The 22,066-nt window shown below is 42.9% G+C and overlaps 1 protein-coding gene across 6 annotated transcripts in view; it reads left to right on the top strand.

Moving 5' to 3' along the window:
* The window catches only part of ARHGEF7 (Rho guanine nucleotide exchange factor 7), a 130,586-nt gene that overhangs the window by 20,731 nt on the left and 87,789 nt on the right, over nucleotides 1-22,066 (top strand). For 4 of the 6 annotated variants that reach the window (XM_033103998.1, XM_033104000.1, XM_033103994.1 and 1 more), the window contains exon 2: nucleotides 9,495-9,581. In XM_033103998.1, the coding sequence (XP_032959889.1) occupies nucleotides 9,495-9,581 (87 nt within the window). Of the gene's footprint in view, nucleotides 1-9,252; nucleotides 9,316-9,494; nucleotides 9,582-22,066 lie in introns of those variants that run through there. The other 2 variants (XM_033104001.1, XM_033104002.1) reach the window with 2 other exon arrangements.

Genomic DNA, 22,066 nt, shown 5'->3' on the forward strand with positions numbered 1-22,066 from the left:
TGAAAAGTAAGTTTCCTTCTTCCCCTGTCCTCCAGGCCCCATTTCCTTTTCCTGGAGGCAAGCAACCCCTGTGAAAAGGGTCTGGCATGTGCTTCCAGAGATAGTCGAAGCATTTCTAAACAACTGTGCACAATTTTCTTCTTGCCTTTTCTCTTCACACAAAAGGTAGTATGTTGTGCATACTGTTACCTATGTATCTTTTCCTCACTTATTGTTAACTAGGAGATTGTAACATATCATTATATAAAAATGCCTGTTTTTAAAGGCCGTATGGTCTGTTTTATAGAAGCACTATAATTGATTTAATCCTTTCTCTAAATTATTTCTCATCTTTTGCTGTGACACTGTGGTCTATTTTGAGCTGTCCTACGAGGAAGCTCACTAGCTTTGGGCCCCAGCAGAAAACAGCGTGCTAAACAGAGGTGGTTGGTGAATGGTTTAATGAAGAGGCTATTTACAGAGTGTGGGCAGGGGTAAGGACAACCCATAATGATGTGGAAGCATCCTGGGAAGCCACTGCTTCCCCTAGGCCTGAATGGAAAAGTGGGGGAGTGGGTTCCTGATGCTAGCGAGAGCTGCAGCGGCAGGAAAAGGCTCCTGACAGGAGCTGTGGCCGTCAGTTGGGGAATACAGCCAGTGGTGTGTTGGTAAAGGCTTAACAATGGCTCTCTGTGGTGAGGAGCCCTGCTTTGTAGTGTTTGCTGATTTCTGTGGTGTAAACACTTCCACCGCGGCCACTTCTAAGCTCCCAATGTGATGTTACCGAACGCAGAGTTTGGGTGGGAGGCAGTCAGGTCTCGTGAGCAGCTCCAGCACGCTGCTGTGGCTACGTCAGGCAGCTGCTACGGTAGCAGCGTGGCTGCTGGCCTGGTTCCTGCTGGGGCCAGCGGTTGGCTGAATCCCACCAGGAGCCAATACGCAGGGAAGCCTGGTTGTTGCAGTCCTCACAAGTTAGCCTCCTGGAGCACAGAGCAGGTTGGTGAAGTACACAGGCTACGTAATTTTGGACATGCCATCTCTCCTGAGTCTCTGTATCCTCAGTTGTAAGCGGTAGCAAATTCTCAGAGCATCACACAACCTTTATCCAATATTAAGTACAAAAGCCATATTTCAAAGGAAAATTGCAATGATTTTGGGACCGCCCATGCCTCTGCCTGATTAGAGTTCTTGATGGAAAAGCCTGAAGTTTATTAACGTGGAGAACTTGGGAAAGGACTTCTGGAAGTGAACTGGGCAGTTGGTCATTTGACGCTGGAGTTCTCCACTTTGGAGAGTGCACTGAGGAGAGCTCGCCTTTGGTGATTATAAATAAAGTTAGGAACATACTTTTTATGGACATATGCTTTCATCTCTCTTGGATAAATACCTAAGAGAGGAATTGCTGGGGTTTAGGTATGTTTAACTTTGCAAGAAACTGCCAGTTTTCCAGGTGTACAATTTTACACTCCCAACAGTCACGTATGGGCATTCCAATTGCTTTCCATCCTTGCCAACACTCGATATTGTTAGCCTTTACTATCTTATCCATTCTGCTCGGTATGTACTGTTATCTGTGGTTTTAATTTGTATTTCCCTGATGACTAATGATGTTGAACACTTTTTCATGTGCTCACTTATCATTCATGTAGCTTCTTTAGTGAAATAAGAAGGGAGACATTAAATATCTTCTTCTGTACCATCATATCTCAAATGTATAATATTTTTTTCCATTGCAGTTTCACCCTTGACCTCAGTTGCCCTTGACAGCTCACCATCCTTTAAAACACCATGGACTTCTTGAATGTCACACCTTTGAAAATGCAGTACCATCTGCCTCTTCATTCTTTCAGCCCCAACTCAGATGTCACCTTTTGGGTTGATTAAGCCTTTGTCCCTGCCCTGTGTCTGTAGAATTTGTTTCTTTTCTCTGTACTTCCATGGTCCTGAGTGTATATCTGTGTGGCTGTATTTGCCATGTTGTATGCAAGTCTTCCCTGCCTCACTGAGGGCAGCATTTTGTCTCACTCTTTGCATTCATGGTGCTTATCACATGATCTGGCAGGGAGTCTAGGGCTAATATTGTTGAATTAATTTATTATCCACTGATCATCCCAACAGCTCTGTGAGAAAGGCTGAACATATTAGCCCCAAACTAGGAATCAGGGCATAGACTCAGAGGGGCCAAGTGACTTGTCCAAGGTTAGCATGTAAGATACACAGTCAGGGACTACTTACTATAAAGTTCTGACTCTTTTACATTATAGTTTTACAAACAGGTATGTAGTTCTAGGTACAGTGTTCTTTGAACCAGCAAGCTACACGCACCTATGTACATGATGACTTTTGAAGGCATGGGATACTTTTAAGGGAATCTATTTCCTGATCCTCAACTTGCATATGCACTTACCTAAAATTGACTAGTTTCAGAAGGTGCTTGTGATCCAGGAAGGCGTCATGCTGGTTCCGCTGTCCCACCTCCCCTTTCACAATGGCCTTTCTCCCAATGCACATAAAAGGTCAGGCCATTCACCCATGTGTTGTCTTCCTGAGGTACCCTGCTATAAGAGGAAAACCTTCAAGCCTTGGAACAAAGGGACAATTAGAAATATCCATGGTGTTGAGAAGTGAATAACTCTAATGACTGGAATTTTGCAGTTCAGGGGTTTCTACTTCTTAGCTTCCACAGAATTGCAGGAGACCCTATTGAAGCTGTTAACTGGTGATTTAAATTTTTTTTATTTATGATAGATTATATCTGGACTTTGGCTGTGTAACTCAGAAGGCTTCAAAGAATCAAGTTACATCATAAAAGTCCTTTCATTTCCACATACAGGTTTCTTCTGCTATCCGAAATTAGAGCATTCCTGTACAACTTTTTGTAAGCTGAAATGGTGTAAAGTGAAGAAGCAATTAGCTTAGTAAATATCTTGCTAACAGATGCACAAAATAAATCAAGATAAAGCCCAGATGCTCACAAACACAGTTCAAAGCTATGATGGCTTGATGCTGAGTGTAGTTTCAGGGAAGGAGCTTGGTGTTGCCACTCTTGCTTGTTGGGGTTTGAGCTGCCTCTATAATAGCTTGCTGCAAAACAAACACTGAATGCTAATTTTGCTTCTTGCCCTTTTATTCTTTTGTACAAGCAAAAATCCTCTTGAGATTTCTTTTGGTTAGCAAAAACAGGTACTAATGCAGGTCTTTCATAAAAGCGAAGTAGTGTAAAGCAAATTTTTGAAATTTTGAAAAGTTGGGGGCACCTGTACTTATTTTTATGAACAAATTTTCTCAGTGTTGGCGTAAAAAAATCCCAAGATAGGAACAGAATTGATGCTGGACCATATCGCTTTCTAGCAATATGTGATTCATCCATAGATAAATGAACTAATTTTAAAAACCCTATACATCTCATTAAGATATACATTTCAAAAAAAATTGTATTTTATATTTAACAATTTGCATCAAAAATCTACTGTTTCCATTGTTTGTGTACTCATAATAGTTGTGTTAATTCAATTTAGAAGAAACATCGTAATAATTAGATCTTTATGGCTTAGAGTCGATTCTCATTATTTGTGGTCGTTGTGTTCTATAAAATTACTCCAAACACTGAATGAGTAACAATTGAACCATCATTTCTGGGAAAATACAGGGTTAGTTTTCTTTGAGAATCTGGTCACAACATTTCATCAACCAAATAAGGTGTATTTCTGTTTAAAGGCAGCTTATTTGACATATATTTCTTACAAATACTTACATGCAGTATTTCTGTATAATAAAACACTTTTTCAATTACAGCATTATGCGACATAGTCGTCTGTAATGTGACTGTCCTAGCTGAAGTCTTCTGCTCAGTAATACACACAGTGTCCACATACAGTGCTCACACGCATACAATAAATGTACACTGTATTGTGCGGTAGTGCAAGAAAGCCCTCAAAAAAGCTTTAGGCAGAGATCAAACATTTACAATTTTATGAACACACTAACTAATGCCTTACTGTTGATAGAACCGTGGGATTGGAGATGGAGCAGAGCATGGACTGTGTGGTTAAGCCTCTTGACCTTGGTTTGTCCCATGAAAACCAAGAGAAAGTAGGGTAACTTACTTGGCAGAAGAGGAAGACATCAGTGAGGGTGGCGTGTCAGATCTGGCAGCTCTTCCTCAGGAGTTTGGTTTTCACGACTTGATGGTGTCAGCAACTTTCCCTCCCAGACTGTCTTGAAAAATTGTTTCAGCTTTGTCTGCTTGGCTTTTTGCCTCAAATCTTTGTCTCAGCGTTAGGAACAAATGCAGCGGAGGTTAGGCGCTTCAATGTGAGGCTACGTTCAAGCAAAGGGTCACACTCTTCCATGTCATTGAAAATTCTTTTCGAAGGCAGAATTACGTTGTGATATTTTGGTTGTTGTGAGAGGCACAGTTCTTGGAGTCTTAGGCTGACTTTCATCACCATCCTGGTCATCGCTGCCTCCAATGCCAGGCTTTGCCAGCGCCTCCAGGTCTTTGTTGGTGGGTTCTACTGCTGTTTCTGTCAAAAGTTCCTCCACATCTCCGTCCTTCATGTCACTGAAACCTTCTCCACTTATTCGCTGTGCGATATGCATTATAGAGGGTGCCAAAAAAGTGTATACACATTTTAAGAAAGGAAAACTGTATTAAAATTGTAATACTCAATATATACTGATAAAAAAAGATGAATACAAGTCATGTTCGACTTCTGCAATTACAAGAGGTGCTCAAGTGGTTCCCATCAACATCCAGACACTTCTGATTATGGCAAACTACTGCTTGAGCAATGTTGACCAAAATGTCCATTTGTGTACATTTTTTTGGCATCCCTGGTATTTTTGATACTGTTCTTTATATTTTCTGTAACACCTTCAAAGCCTTCAAAATTTTTCATGCAGTCTGGCCAAATATTTCCTCAACAGTTATTGGAAGTAGCCTGCTTGATGCTGTCCCAGGCTGTACCAAGCTAATCAGTAGCATTGAGAAGAGTGAGTAACTTCCAGTAGTCCTTCATGGTGGTTTCCTTGTTGGCATCAAGAGCCTTGAAAGCATTGCTGTAAAACTCCCTGGTGTAATGTGCTTTGAAAGCTTTTATTATGTCCTGATTGAGGGGTTGGATGAGAGATGCAGTGTTTGGGGGCATGAAGAGAACTTCTATGTTGGGGTGGGCATTTTCAAGTTCTTTGTGACAATGAACCGCGCCATTATCCAAAATTAACAAAACCCTAAATGCAAGGTTTTTGCCATGGAGATGGTGTTCAGCTTCTGGGATGAAGCAGTTGTGGAACCAGTCCCGGAATATTTCAGGCGCCATCCATGCTTTTTCATCCCACCTCCAATGGACTGGCATACCGTTCAGGTTTTTCCCTCTTAAGTGCTCGTGGGTTTTGTGCTCTGTGTACCATTAGAGGTTTGCATTTGGCATTGGCACGTGATAGCAAAGTTGCATGGTCTTTGAATGATTTAAATGCAGGAGCTTTGGTGGCCATTTGCATTACATAGGTTCGTTTGCCAACATTTGGTAAAACAAACCACTCTCATCAGCATTGAAAACCTGCTCTTCCATATAACCCTTTTCATGTATAATGCTTAGCAGGTATTTTAAAAATACTTCTGCAGCCTCCTGATCTACAGAACCTGCCTTGCCTGCAAGCTTAATATTTTTCATGTGGTATCTATCGCCTTTTGAAACGTGCAAACTAGCCTGCACTAGCTGCGAAGGGTTTGACATTCTTTTGACCCTGGGTAACATGACCACGACTTTCTTTGGCCTCAGCCTCACAATAACGCTGTCCACTATGCTCTTTTTATCAGTTGTCATCTCATGAATCCACACATTTAGCTGCTTTTCCATAGCTGCATCACGCACTATAGATGTTATTTAGCACTTTCCAAAGCAGCCTCACGTACAGAGCAGTGAATCTCCTCTTCCTTTTTCTGGCTATACTATATTGTTGATTCATAGCATTGAATTCACGGCCAACTGCACTATAACTCAGGCCTGAACAAAGCTTATCTAACACGTATTTTCTCTGTAAGGCACATTACAGACTTCTTGGGCTTAGAACACTGGACAGTGCTTTAGCATTACGCTTGGGGGCCATTTAAAACAGTGATATTACCAACAAAAAAACCAAAAAAGTGGCAGTAGTAGACTGCAAAAAGGATAGTTACTTACATTATGAGCTAAAACAAGATGGCAGAGCATGGTCTTGTTCTTCAGCTGGAAATGTGTAAGACAATTCAAACTTTTTGTTGCTAGGCACACATGTCCATAAATGACTGAGAAAATGTTGTAAGCACTGATTTTGTGGTTAGGCATACATTTTATAAGTTGACAAATTTGCAAATACAGAATCAGTGAATGAGGATTGACGGTATTTATATGCATCTCTTGCAAAAACAGATAGTGATCAGAAACATTTTTAAGCACAAATATTTATTACTTTAGAGTATACTTTTGTGAGGGAAGTGGAGTAGAAATGAGTTAAAATAAAAAAATTAATGTGAAATTTCTGACTTTTAAGGAAGAGCTTTAGATGGATAATGGGTACTATATCTCTATTGTATTTAGAGTCTATTGTATATATATTTTAAAAAGAATGTTTTATATTTTCCTTTAAAAATACTGATTTTGTTTTAGATGAGATATTAATCTAAATGATTTATAATGCAGTATAAATCTGTTTTTTTCTGAGCAACATCCTTTGATCTAATTCTTGAGCTCGTCAATTAATCTTTTTTCAATTAAAATTTACTGGTTAGTAAAATTACATAGGTTTCAAGTGTACAATTTTATAATACATCATCTATATATCACATTGTGTATTCACCACCCAGTCAGTTCTCCTTCCATCACCATATACCACGGTGCCAAAAAAATGTATACAAGTGGACACTTTGGTCATTATTGCTCGAGCAGTAGAAGTGTCTGGACGCAGATGGTAACCACTTCGAGGACCTCTTGTAATTGCAGAAGTGTGACTTGTATTCATCTTTTATTATAAGTATATATTGAGTATTACAATTTTAATATAATTTTCCTTTCTTAAAATGTGTATACATCTTTTTGGCACCCTCCGTATTTGACCCCATTTACCCTCATCTAACACCCCCCTTCCCCTTACCATCTGGTAACCATAAACTATTGTCTGTGTCTACGAGTTTTTGTTTCTTTATCTTGTTCCTTTGTTGCTTTCAGTTTTATATCCCACATATCAGTGAAATCATGGTTTTCGACTTTTTCTGTCTTATTTCACTTAGCATAATAACCTCAAGATCCATCCATGTTGTCACAAATGGCACTATTTCATCTTATGGCAAAGTAGTATTCCATTGTGTATATATGCCACATCTTTATCCAGTCATCTATCAAAGGACACTTTGGTTGTTTCCATGTCTTGGCCACTGTAAATGAAGCTGAAATGAATATTGGGGCAAATATATCTTTATTGATGTTTTCAGATTTTTTGGGGTAGCTACTCAGGAGAGGGATTGCTGGGTCATATGGTAATCCTATTCTTAATTTTTTAAGGAACCTCCACACTGCCTTCCATAGAGGCTGTACCAGTCTGCATTCCCACCAACAGTATATGAAGGTTCCTTTTTCTCCACAGCCTCTCCAACACTTATTGTCTTGTTGATGATAGCCATTCTAACCAGTGTGTGGTGATATCTCATTGTAGTTTTTATTTGCATTTCTCTGATGATTTGTGATGTTGAGCATCTTTTCATATGTCTATTGGCCATTTGTATGTCCTCTTTGGAGAAATGTATTTTCAGGTCCTCTGCCCATTTTTTAATTGGATTGTTTGTGTTTTTGTTGTTGAGTTGTATGAGTTCCTTATATATTTTGGTTATTAGACCCTTATCAGAGGTGTTGTTTGTAAATATCTTCTCCCATTCATTTGGTTGCCTCTTTATTTTGTCAATGGTTTCCTTTGCTGTGCAGAAGCTTTTTAGTTTGATATAGTCCATTCATTTATTTTAGCTTTCACTTCCCTTGCCTAAAAATGTTTAATAGTTTTAAAATGTCATTATTAAGATGTCATAAATTAACACTTTGCAACTATTTAACATTATGAAGACTTTAGATGTTAACTACATATTTGGTATATAGTTTTTCACAATTCTTTTAGGTAGAGAAGCAAAATAGACTAGGAGGCAGCTTTGGTTTTGCTGTTCCACTCTTAAGTTTACAAAATAACCCTGAAACAAATCTGTTTAATTTGGAGGGAAATATATTGGCACTTTCTTCGAAGAATTTTTAAATTGTAGGAAAAAAAGTCTGATTTCCTTCCTCTTCACACCTCTGTACACCCTGGTTTTGTTTTGTAAAAGAACTGAGCACTTTGAAATGAAACCACAGTATTCCTGAGAGAGGCCACATGGAATGTCCAGCTTTCCCCCTAGAAGACAAGACAAAAATGCCTTGAATGTCCTCAAAATACTAGAATTCTGGATGATGCTTTAGTGTAACTGCCAAAACATCGTCTTCATATGCAGTTCAGGACAACACAACGAAAGGATCTTCTGATGTCTCAGGCTTCTCCCTTGATTGTTCTGTGTAATTGGTACTGTTCCTGGTGTCCTTAATGTTTCTTGCCTTGGGAAGCTGTCAATAACTCCTTACACATGTAGCCCTCACAGTTCTATCTTGGACCAAGTACCAGGCAGCCTGCAGGAGCCCTCCCTTGCTGAGCTTCACCTGTGGTAGAGGCTGTATTCGCTACAATGTCTCCCCAGATGACTTACCGCTGGCCATTTAGGTTAATCATTCATGAAGCACATGGTCTGTATTTGGGGGAAAAAAACCATTGCACTTTAATACCAGCATGCATGCATAATTTATGTTGCTAATTATTTTAAATCATTGTATTAGAATGCGAGCTCCACCATCCCCGAGCATGGGCAGGGAAGAATTGAAACACAAGGTGCTTTCCAGCTTCTGGGGTTGCTCAGGCCACAGAGGCAGAGCTCACCCGGGCCCTTCTGGGTGGGGTAGGCTGTCTGTGCCCTGGCGCGGCACCAGGTGCCAGGAGGAGGGCGCGCGTGGGCCGGGCCAGGTGGGCCGCGTCTGAAGATAAGAGCCAGGTGCGGGGAGGAAGAGCGTGGGGCTAGCTGGGCGGAGATGCAGGATGAGGACCAAGTGCTAAGAGGAGGAGGCCTCGCAGGTGGACAGGTGGGCTGCGTCTGCGGGGCTGAGGACCGGAAAAGGTCGCGCAGGGGGCTGTCCGGGGCGCGGTCTGAATACGCCATTTCCGGCGCCTGTCCACTTCCTGGTGAGGGAAGGGGGCTGAGATTGGTGCATCCCGGAGGCAGGAAAGAGGGTGAGGAGAGACGGCGGCTCAGGCGGGCAAGCGCCGGGGCGGACGGGGGCGCCCCGGACCGCCGGGTTCGCCGCCGGGATTCGCCCTCCGGGGCGTCCCGCCGGGGCCGCTGCGGGTTCGCCTCCGGGCGCGTCCGCGGCCTCCCCGCCCTCGCTCAGCGCCTGTGCTCTGTGTTGCAGGTCTATCCGGAGCCCCGGTGCGAGAGCGAGTGCCTGAGCAACATTCGAGAGTTCTTGCGAGGCTGCGGGGCCTCCCTGCGCCTGGAGGTAAGCGGGCCGGGACGCGGGGCTGGCGGCGCAGGGTGTCGGGAAGAGGGGCGGTAGGAGCGCGGGACCGCTGGGTCGGCGGGGGCAACGGTCGTGGCAGGGGCTCGAGGGGCCACTAAGCGAGGCGGGGCGGTCGCGCTGGGGTAACGGCGCGGAGCAGCGGAGCCCAGAGACCCGGTGGCGGGCCTGCCCCACGGTGTGAACGCGCTCACCCTGGCGCTCCAAACTTCGCCCTCTTTGCAGTGAGGAAAAGTGGTTCCAATAGCTCGTGGTGCAGATGATACCCATCTTCGACAACCGTTTGTCATACGTGCGATCTGATTCCTTAGCGCCTGCCTCAGCTTCAACTCTGCTTTTAGGGGTTCCCCGAGGACCCGCATCCACGTCTGGGTCAGAATCTTCAGAAGGTGATAAGGCAAAGCCGGGCTGAAGTAAAAGGGTCCCCACATCCTCCCAGCCTCATTTCTCCCCCCCCCCCTTTCTTTGGGCTAGAAATTAGGTGGTTTTCACCCTAGCATTTGATGTTTAGTTTAGAGACATACTAATCTGTGCCTTGGGGAGCGCACTGGACTGTGTCTTTTCCATGTTGTTTAAGGTTTTGTCACAATACCAAATAATCTTTCAGTGGCAGCTCTCTGGAATCTTCTTTTTCATCTTATTTTAACATACGTGATTTCTTTTAATCTTGGGGTAGTGCTTTAGATCCAGAAATGTAGCTGTACTTTCACTTGGGAATTATAGGTTGATGTGGCTGTAATCAGTTGGGTTTAAATCTTGCCTTTTCTGTCTCCTTGCTACTTTACCACTCTTAGCCTTTGTTTCCTTATCTGAGAAGTGAGTTATGCTAAGTTCCTAGATAACAATATATGAAAGCGTCTCTGACGGAAACTGTTATATAAAATAGTCTCATAAAGGTTTTCTGTCCCAGAAGGACAGTCTCTTAGGATAAAAAACTACGTCATCTAATGGATGAGGAAAGGTTATAACCAAAGCTTATCTATTAATTAAAATTAGACACGTAGGAATTCCTAGAGATGAAAGTACTGTTATTACGAATGATTATAAACTCTGAGATGTTTTATTGTTGGTAGTATTTGATGTCTGTGAGGAGATAAGTGAAAAGGCTTAGTGGAGATGCCAAAAACCAAGGGGCTTTTCAGGAGGCTTAGACATGGTTTCAACAAGGGTCTTTTCCTTTGCTGGATGGGCTTTGTTATTTTATTATTGGACTTCCTTATTGGACTGTGATAATATGCTTCGCCTGTAGCAATTTTTGCTTTTATCTTAACTTTGTTGTGGGATTTTATTATGCTCTTCAAACTAGCTACTTTTATTATAATAAATTTGAAACTCAATTTGCACATTAAGATTATAATCTGACAATTTCTGTGTACTTTTAAAGAAAGTTGAGTGTTAAAAGGTTTTAACACTCATCCTTAGTTTTCGAAAGGTTGTGTTGAAATTTCATGTAGCGACTTTTTTTTGTAATTAAAGTTTAAAGATGTTTTAGAAGAGAGCTTGTTCACTAACATATTCCAAACGTCTAGAACAATGTTTGGCACATAGTAGGCCTTCAGTAAATATTTGTAATTGGTGAGCTTGAAGTTGTAGTTGATAGCAAATACATTTTTTTAAGTAAAAAATAAATTATGACTTATTTTATGCTATTTTTAAAGAATAAATATTTTTTCCATTAAACTTAAAATAAAGACAGATTTTGTTAGCATTCTTTCAATGTCAGTTGTTCCCTAAAAGACAGCCTTGCCCTTTCCCAGTGAAGTGAAAGAAAAACATGTAGAAAGGGCGTGAAGAGGGAAGGACCTTGGCACTTTTTGAAATGCATTCTGGGTTTTACACATTTCATTTTCACAAAGTTCTGAAAGACTAACAAGAAACCCATTGAAATCATAAACACAGAACTTAAAACTGATAGCTTGAATTCTAGATTAGCTTTTGTTTTATAGTTATAAATGTCAAGGTGCTTTTTTCCAGGGGTTAGTTTACACTGAATTGTTTGTAACAGACTATCCATTTTTGGTACATGTATATCCTTTTTTATCACCACTTTAAATTAACCTAAGTTTTTTTTAGGGTACTTTTTCTTTTCCCCCGTTTTTTTAGGGGGGGTGCAACTCACAGTGGCCCATTCAGGGATTGAACTGGCAACCTTGGTGCTACCAGCACCACACACTAACCAGTTGAGCTAACCGGCCACTCCTACTCTAAGATTCTTTTTTAAAGGAAGAGGAACTGAACATCATAATTACTTTATTAGTTATTTTAATGCATATACATCTTAATTAGCTGTAGAAAATCAGGTTCTGATTATGAAAGGAGTTTTAATTTTAAAGGAATATTGGTACAGTTTGCATCCATTGTTAAGACAGTGCCTCACATGTTCTAGGTGCTAACTAGATAGTAGCTATTATTAGTTATTCTTTTTTGCAGTTTGAACCACATTGCTGTGTATTTAGGGAAAAAAAAACTTTAGCCAGTAATTCATATTTATTATATAAAATTCAGGGAATAGAGATATGTAAGGAAAAAATGAAAAATCATATGCAACATTTAGGGATAACGAGTGTTAAAATTACTGTATATTTTTAAGTCTTTTTTCCTCATATGCACATATGTAAACATACTTTTAAAATGTCCATGATTTCATAGTATACATAATGTTTTGTAATATAATATAGTGTGACTGTTGTCTCATTTTAAGTATTTGTCTACTTATTTTTAAAGGCTGTCTCATAGTTCTTGGTGGTAATTCCCATTTTTGGATGCAGAGGCTCTAAGTTTTCACTGTTGTAAATAATGAACTGTACAGATGGATATTTCTGAACAAAGTCCTTCATCATTGATTATCTTTTAAGGAGAAATTCCCTGATGGGGCACTGTTAGGTCAAAGTAGGGTCTTTAAAAACTTTTGAACACTTCATTGCCAAGCTGTCTCCAGAGACATTTTTATCACTTCGCCTTTGCCCAGTGGCAAGGTGAGTAGTAAATTGAGTAGCAATGAGAGCACACCTTTGCAATCCTGTGACTGACTGTACCTGTTGTGTTGTCTTTTTCCCTCAGGAAGATGGAAACCTCGTCAAATAAACATTTGGCTTTTCTTTCTTATATTGTTGACAGAGCCCACATTTCTGGGTATGTGGTAAACTAAGGCAAATGTGAGGTGCTCAAGATTTCCTGCATTGACTTTGGAAAGAGGATGTAAAAGAAAAGCTGCTAGAAATCGGAAATAAAAGTTGAAAACCCCAGACATTTGCACAGTTAACCTTCCAGCTTTCTCACAAGTAACCTCTGGCTGGGCACTGGCCAGAGGAATTCTGGAGCTGCTCTGTACAAATGGGAACTCTGGCTGGAAGCTCATCTTGAGACTGTTTGCAAAGCTGCTGATTTCCTTTTGTGTGTGAATGATGAGGTTTTCATTTTCTCTTTAAAGTTGAGAGAATTTGGAAAGGTGTTCAGGTGGGATCTCCAGTCTAATAATCAGTTGGACTGATGTAGTGAGTTAGAGTGAGGTTTTGGAAAAGAAATTGCCTTGCTGGTTCTAAAAAGCTCATTTTACCTGTGTATTTCTGAAGGACAAACTTTTATTTGCTATGCTTTTTTGCCTTAATGCGCAGTTCTCTACTAGATTTTTAGCCAATGTTATGGTTGAGCTTTCATCCAAAAGAGTATTTGAAAATACTTTTAAAATAGTTAAAAATGCTTATGTAGAAACTTAAAACTTGATGCAGGTTTAAGCATTAATTTAAATAAAGACAAAAGCATATTCATAGTCTTTTCTGTAGGGATGGGATGCCCCATCCAAGTGTTACCTTCATTGTAGATTCAGACAGATATTTAAGCCTTTTACTACAGCTTTGCATTTGAGGTGCCACGTAGCAGTCTTTCTTCTTAGCTAGTTATCTTCTGTATTATTGACTCAGTGGTAAGCTGGAAGTGGCAGGTAATGACATAGTATTTATTGGCTGACTTACGGAATAAACTCTTGACGTCAGTTTATTCGTATCTTTACCAGAACTTGCCTTTTAAGGAAGTTGAGATAAACGACACCATTAAAAAAGGGTCATGTAAGAGAGGAAATGGACATCTTGTAGGTACTTAAAAGTACAGAAAGTAAAATTCTACTCAGATATTATAATTCTATTTTAATTTTTCCTGGCAAAAAGTGTCACAGTTGACTCTGTCTTATATCTTAATTCTTTGCTAGACTGTTTTGGAGGGTGAGCAGTTAGTCACCTTTGTATCCCGGCTGCTTTTCCAGTGTCGATAACTAGACCTTCCCCTCCATTTCAGATCTTTGGCACTGTCTAGATCAGCACTAGCCAATGGAAATACAATGCCAGCCACATTTGTAATTTAAAAATTTCTAGTAACTACACTAAAAAACTAAATAGAAACATGAAGTTAATTTTAGCAATGCGTTCTCTTTAATCCAGTGTATCCATAATGTTCTTTCAACACGTAGTTAACATAAAAATATTACTGAGCTTGTGCTTTTGTTATTTCACAGTCAGTAGCCTTTATGGTCTTTACTTTGGTATTGATTCCATCTGCTCTGTGACTCCCCAAGTAGTGCTGCCACCTGTGAGATGGCAGATGGCCCATGTGGCCTCCAGCCCAGTGCCCTGCCATCCTGTCCGTCCAGGGGCCTTGCCATAATGGTGGGTGGGACTTTATATGACCGGACCCCTGCCCACTTCTCCCCGCCCTCTTGGACTTTTCCATTCCAGTCATGTCAAACTGTTTGAGATGTCCTGGTAGTATATGTTAACTGGCTTGTTTTACAAATAGTGGCACATGTTCTTTGCTAGGTGCTGTTTTGATGGCTTCACGTATATTAACTCGTTTAAACCTTGTAACTAATCTGACCTTAGAAGAGAAACTGAGCAAGAGAGGTTCAGGAACAGAGCCGTGGTCACTGAGCTACTGAGTGGTGGGGCCAGGTGGAAACGGGGAGTCGGGCTGTGCCTGAATCTACGTGGAGGCCGTCCGGATGCCTGTCCTGTCTTTGTGCCAGGAGCCCCTTCTTGAGGTGTCATATGCGTGGTTCTCGTTCAAGCCTGCCAACCTCGTCTCTGCTGCTACTGCCAAGGTCTTTCACACTGTTAAGGCCCTTTGCCTTTGTCTGGCACGTTCATCATAGAGTCATTACTTGACCTGTGTTTCCCTGGTCTGCTTATAAGATCCTTGAGGGCGGGGATCTCTGTCTTTGTTTGATATTCAAGTTTTTGGTGACTCTCACTTAATAGGCACTAAGTAGGTATTTTTCGAATTGGTAAAAACCCCGTGGGGTGCCCCACCCAGACCAGTGGTAAAGGGGCTCAGCGTGTTTGTCGCGTCCCATCTGTTCCCTTACGATTGAGCCTTTCCTCCCTACCTCCCGCCCCATTCACATCTCTACTCTTCTTTCTCATCACTCCTTAAATTTTTGTTTTATTCTTTCAAGGCCTTGCTTTATGAACTACTACTTGTTAAAGTATAACTGAACAACTAGCTTTTTTTCTCATTTATGAAGTCGGCAGCTGCTGATCCTAATGAACGCGGGTCAGATGGAGAGGCTGGACAACTAGCTGTGCTGTGTAGCTGATGAGTTGTGACTGGTCCTGGCTCTTCTAGCTGCTGGCTTACCTTTGGTGGAGCACAGCGGGAGGCACCCTGGGGGCCTGGCAGTTCCTCTTTTCTAGGAAGCCTCACAGAGTTCTAGAATTGGAAAGGGCCTTGAGCCTGGTTAGGAAACTATTTGGCAAATTTCTGTAGCTCTGGTATAAGAGAAAGTGAGTGTGTCCCACAGCGCAACAGTGGAGCAGAAGCTCTGTGTAGCCTTTGTTGGGAGTGATGTGTCAGCAAAATGTCCAGAACTTTCTCAGACTCCTTAGACAGGGACATGACGTTTCCTCAGTCCCTATTGTGGGAGACCGTAGGAGAATCTGGGGGAGGGAGTCATGTGTGTATGGAAGAAACCCACGTGTGACTCTGTTATCAACCCTTTGTCTCTACTCTAGAAGGGGCCCAGATTTTTGCTCCTATTGCAAATGGTCATAGCCTGTTGGTGGTTTTGAAAACAGCTCAGGTAGAGACATCTGATCGAGGTGAGATGCATCGGGCGTTGGATCCATGTTGCCCGTGTGAGCGGAGTGTAGGGAGGCCCGTGCTCACTGAGGAGGCCGGGCCTGCCCGGTGCTCGACTCTGCAGCCAGTGCTGTGCTTGCCGCGGTCACTTTGGGCGCTGCTGCCGCTCTGTGCCGGCTTGTGGGGCTGCTTAGCTGACCACATGCATGTGGGTGTCCCTGGGATCGCCTGTCACTAGCCTCAGGTGTATGTATCGTCATTGGCCCAGAATAGGGGAAAGAAGTGTGTTTTTGTGTGTGAAACATGCATTATTTTGAATATTACTAGGTCACATGTGCATTTTTCATTTTGCAGTTCAACGAGGATGTCCAGTGTTGGCCAGCTGGTGAGGAAAATGCTTTATCAAGGGTCCATGTTCCTCTTTTCCAGTAAGGCCTTGTGAAAAATGAGATAATGTCCGTCATGACTGATGAGCGGGAACAGTGTGAATCTGGAACTCACGTGCATGTGTGGTCTTGAGAATCCTGATGTAGTGTGACTGCCTAATGTCTCTGTCCATAGAAAATTCTAGTCAGTCAGTGTTTTGCCTTTTGGTCTCATTTCCTCTCTTCCTATTTCTCACCTTTTTAAAGTCTGGTATAACAGGCTTCTTTATCTTTTAGTCATTACTTTCTTATTTTCATTTAAAAACAAATACAAGAAAATCCCAGTTGGTCTTATAGGAAGGGGAATTTCCTTCTTCTCCCTTTTTTTTTTAGGGGTACTTGTATCCCTGAGGAGTTCCTTTAAGTTCTAGGAACCTGTGAGGACAGGTTCCTGTGAATGACTACAAAGCAAAACAAAACCCAAGGCCTTTCAGATCGTATTTAGATGTGAAATCTGCAGTTAGTATATTTTAAAAAATAACTTTCTATTAAGAATATGTATATCTGACCTAATTTATATTACTTTGTATTGGGTGTTTTTTCTGATTGCTTAGAGAAACTAGCTGTTCCTTGAGAAGTGATACGATATTTCTTCCTGTGACTATGAATATTTCCCACTTGACTCTGATGCCAGTGGAGTGTGTGCACTTGGTCTTCCGGGGAGACTCACAGGATAGAACAGGTATTATCCTCTTGGGTTGCAGAGTGTGGAGCTTGTGAAATACTGATTCCAGGGTCCCCTTTGGAGAGTTTCTGATTTCATTGGTTTGATGTTTGCCGTTGACCTAGCTAGGTCATGAAAATTAGGGTGTGGTGTCCTCAGGAGAGAGCTGGCTGCGAGAGGGAACCACGTGATGCTCTCAGGCTTCAAGAGCCCAGAATCCTGCCCATTTTAGGAAGGGCAGAGAGGGAAGTACACTTGACTCCAGCCTTCTCACTGCAAAACCAGCCCAGTCCAGCTGTGATGGGCATCTGAGGGAGAGCCGTGTGGCAACTATTGATGTCTTAAAGAAGTGACATGGGGCCAATCAGGACTGTTCACCCGCGTCCTTGTTTATAAGAAAGGCCTGTGGATGATGGGTGCAACACTTTCATTTTCTACTTAAAAGCGAGGCTGGCGCGGTGAGGGGCTGCTAGGGAGAGCCTTATAATATGTCCCCCGCCCTTCTTTATTTTGAAAAACTTGAACGAAGGTTGGAAAACTAGTGTAAATGCCCTGTGCCTTCACTTAGATTGTGGTATGGACACTTTGGCCCCCTTGTTCTCTCAGAGTGTTTTGACACATTTTTATTTCGTCAGCCATTTAAGCCGTGTGGTAGACCTCATGATGCTTGCCTCTGAATGCTCAGCGTGTACATTTAACATGAGGACATTCTCCTACTTAACCAAGACCTTTTATGTTCTAGTAATACCATCTCAGATACAGTCTGTATTCACACTTGCCCATGGGTCTCCAAGGACCGTTGTAGCTTTTATTTATTTTTTCTTTTAAATGTAGACTCCAGAGAAGGGTTATGCATTGCATTTGGCTTCTCATGTCTTGTTAGGCTCCGCCATTTCCAGAGCAGTTTTCCACCTTTATCATTTATGACTTTGACGTTTTGAAGAATGTAGGGTTGTTATCATGCAGAGTGTCCCACAGTCTGGACACGCTCTGATTTGGCTTAAACATTTTAGGCAAGAATTCTGCACAAGTGATCTTCTGTATTCCCCTGGGTCATGCCGGAAAGTGCTTCATGTCGGCACACCCCGTGCCGCCGGTACCAGAACAGCCACGGGCAGTGCGCTGCGCAGGAACGGGGATGGCGAGGGGTCCGGAAATGCGCCCGACAGCCAGCATTTGGGAGAGGCAGTTGGTGTTTGAATCCAGGTTTATGGAGATTCCAGCACTTCTGAATTTAAAAGGAAAGATCAGCTGCAACAAGGGGATGGTGGCGTACAGTGGTTGTATCTTGGCGATTATTGTAATAGGCTTGGAAGGGAATGCTTAGCCTAGACAGCTGCCCAGACATTTTAGAAAGCGGTTTTTTTTTTTAAGTTAATAGAACTTGGGTCTCAAGTATAGTAGTACCTCGGTTTTCAAACGTCTCCGTTGACGACCATTTCGGTTTATGAACGCCGTAAACCCAGAAGTAAATCCTTCGGTTTTTGAACACGAACATGCCTCGGAAGTCGAACATGTCACACGGTTTCCGCTGAGTGCAAGATCCTGAGGCCTAGCTGTCGGCTGTTCTCTAACGTTACAGAACTCGAATGTTCTTCCGGAACGGATTACGTTGGAAAGCCGAGGTACCACTGGTATAGCCCTACAAGGTAGAACTAAGACCAGTAAATGGTAGAGAGGCCTGCAGATGCAGCATGCCGGCAGTCACACTGTGGTCGCATTGTGTCATTGTGGTCGTGATAGCAGGCTTTATTAAATGGTACTTACTGAAATAAGTACACAAGGTATATGTCCTGGAAACCAGAAATGACACAGAGAAGGGCAAGCAAAGCTGTAGCGTTTTATGGCATTTAGATAGAAGTATTGGCTCTTGTATTTTTTGTTGTTTGTTTTTTTGTGTTTTTTTAAACAAAGATGTTCTGAATGAAAATATTTGTCCATAAGCTTGTTTTTCTTTCTTTCTGAAAGTGACTGAATATCTGGATGTTCCGGCAGCACCTACCCTCAAGTCTCTTGTCAAACACCATCTGCTGTCCTGACTTTTCTGGTCACTCAAACTTCCTTTGAACTTTTCATGTCATATGGTGAAAGTTATATTTGCATAGCATCGAATAGTTTATAAAGTACTTGTAAAGGCCTTTGGATTTTTACCTATAAAATTCTCTTCTAATCCACTTCCTTCTCTGCGTACCACTGTGGCTTCCTTCATTTAGATCCCCATGAAAGGAAAGGATTTAGTACACTTGCCCTGCCTTCCACCTCCCTCCCAACACCTCTCTATCCTAATTTTAACTAATTGCATTGTTTGGTGATTCCTAATTTTTCAGTAGTTACTTTTATAAATTAAATACTATGTCAGAAACCTGTATTACTTGATTTATCATTTTGAATTTTACTCCTGTATGAAAGATGAGGAACTCAGTGTGACTCCACTGGGTGTAGTGGGCATGGTGGCAGGAGGGACATTTTGTTAATGGGTAGGGTGGGCCCTGATTCCTGTGGTGGTGTTGTCTAGAAGTTTCCTGTGTGTTGGGCTGCCCCTTTCCTGGTGCTCTGGCCAGAGAGCAAGCTTTTCTCAGGGCTGTTTTTGTCTGCAACCTTTGGTGTGTCTGGGCTGCAGGTTTCTCTAGCACAGGGGTGTCCAAACTGCGGCCCGCAATCCATTGTTAATTGGCCCGCAGCAAATTCCAAAAATATGTTTAGTTTACTTAAATAAACCAGGTGAGGCAATACGTACTTCACCTCGAGTGAGTGGCCTGGATGTTTGTGTATTTTACCGCGTATGGCCCTTGGTGAAAAACGTTGAAAAAAGTTTGGACACCCCTGCTCTATCACGTAGTCTGGGGCATTTGAAGCAAAAAGAAAACCCAGAGAGCCCATCATCATGTTGTTTCTCGGGTCTGAAACCCTTAGCCAGTCTGCCTCTCCTCCCCACACCTGTTTGTAAAAGAAGATTGGCATGAAGTTTCCAGCACCCAGGGCCTCGTTCTTGGCTGATGCTCCATCCTTCCTCTTCCTGCTGCCTGTGCTTCAGCCTCCCTGGCGATTTCTGTTGGACGAAGACGTACCAACGCTTTCTTTGCTCAGTTGTCTTGCCTCTCTTCTCAGGACTTTGTCTTCCCTTCTCCCGCAGCCCTTCTTGGAAACTACGTAAAATATTTGGCCAGTATTTCTGTTTTGTATGTGATCCCTGTCCTTGTGTTTTGGGTGTTGATACACAAAATTGAATATGATTTCTCACTTTAAAATGAAAAAACTTGGGGGCATGTTGGGTGAAAGTGCTACATATATTGGTAGAATCCACCATCAAACTTTAATTTTATTCCTGGGGTGTGAGAGTAGGTGGAATTAAGTACAAAATCTACAGAAGCCAAGAAGGTGAAAATTTACTGGTGAATCTCTTTTTTTCATGTATCCTCAACAATATGGACCATATGCATTAAACTTAAATAGCACAACTTACTTAAGATTTATTTTTACTCATCTTGTTCTAAAATCACAAATTCCATTTGACAATGTGATAGAACAAAATTATATTTTTAAACTTCACGAACCACACTCTAGAACTGTGCCAAAAGTGACAATTTCTTGTGTCAAAAATAGCCTCCTATAAACTCATTGGAAGAGCTGACCTGTCGCGTTGCATTTGGAATATTCAAGTTTCAGGAGTTGAGAAAGTGCTTAGCTGGCCTTATGCTGCAGGGGGTCTTTCCATTAGTGTAGAGATGGTGGGAAGAAGACTTCTTCCTCCACATTCCTTGGTGTTTTCTTCTAGGGTGTATCTCGGGGTGTTACCAGCCAGTGACACCGTTTAGGTGGGCGTCGTCTGCATTGGCATCAGTATGGCCAGGTGGCTCGGAGGCCATGGCGGTTGGTGCTGTCTGTTTCTGTGATTGCTGCTGTGATCGTGGGGAGGCTGTGTGAGGAAGCGGCTGTGGTAACACTCGTGGCTGCTGTCATCCTGCACCCATCCCACTGGTCTGCGTCTGCCTGGTTGTGGTGCTGTATGGGCTGCCTCCCCCTCGTGCTGCGAGTCCGTGTGTGCGGGTTGCCACGTTGTCACTGGGGGCTGCACAGCTCTCCTTGCTGCTCTGCCTCGTGGCCGCGTGGCTGGAGTCAGGCAGGTGCAGCTGCGGGCGTGGGCCGTGGGCACAGGAGTTGCCGTACGGAAGAACAGCCGAGCAATTGCAGCCCACGCTGAAGACGGCAGAGTAAAGAGGGCCTTCAGCTTTCCATTTCTGTGCCTGTGGCTCTTGCATAGCCGTTCCTGACGTGTTAGTTATGCGAATCAGTAATTTGTGTTTGTTTATGCCAGCTTGAGTTTGGTTTCACTTGCTTGCAGTTGGAAGGTTCCTGGCTAACAGATCTTCGTTATGTGAGGTATAACGCAACCTATTCCGTGATGTCAAGTTTGCTTTTCTGTTTTTCTCATGTGACATATGGAGGATACACTCCTGATGTCCCGTGCTGTCTGAATTTGGAAGACAAGGTGAGGCCGACTCCGGGATGCAGGGTGGGGTGGGGCCGTCCAGGGCTCACTGAGGTTCGGGCGACCTCAGGTTCCCTGGGGAGCCCTGTTCCACTCCGTCAGGTGTGGCGGCGCTCTGCTGAACGGCTGTGCTATCTGATGTACCCACATACAAGGTGTGCAACTCAATTTGAAGAGAAAAGCGAGGCGTGTGAAGGTGGGACTCCCAGAGCGGGCGGCCACGCTGGTGGGTTTCAAGCCTTGTCCTCACGTTTTCAGATCCTCCTCCCACCTAAAGGCAGGGCCGTGGCCCCCTTCCCTGGGGTGGGCTGCACTGATGAGTCCCCTCTCATGAACAGAATATGGCGTGCTGATCATTTAAAGGAAAAGAGTAGGGAGCTTGGCTGAAACCCTCCAGGGCTCCGGAAGCTTCTGCATGCAGCCTGCATGTGTCATCCCGCCCAAGCTGGTGCAGCTCATGGCACTCACATCTCATCTGGAGCCCCCTGAAAGGCGTGGCAGTGGGGGACCCTGGGAATGGAAGATAGCAGAAAACAGTCAGCTGCAGTGACCTTGAGTTAGATGAGGAAGTTGGAAAATAGTGATGAATGAACGTGAAAATTCTAGATTGGATGAGCATCAGCTCTTATAACTTGTGCCTTTGAGACCTCTTTATTTTACAACCATATTCCATTGGTTAAGGCTTTCTTTAAAACCATGGTGCCTCTTTCTGCTAAACCACAGACGTCCTCTGCCCGGCTAGAGGTTTACACATTTGGGAGCTTTCACGTGTGTACATGGGTCACCTTGCCAGCGTCGCCCTGCCAGCTGGGCACTGGTGACT

This window comes from Rhinolophus ferrumequinum, chromosome 4, assembly GCF_004115265.2.
Source record: "Rhinolophus ferrumequinum isolate MPI-CBG mRhiFer1 chromosome 4, mRhiFer1_v1.p, whole genome shotgun sequence".
NCBI lineage: Eukaryota > Metazoa > Chordata > Mammalia > Chiroptera > Rhinolophidae > Rhinolophus > Rhinolophus ferrumequinum.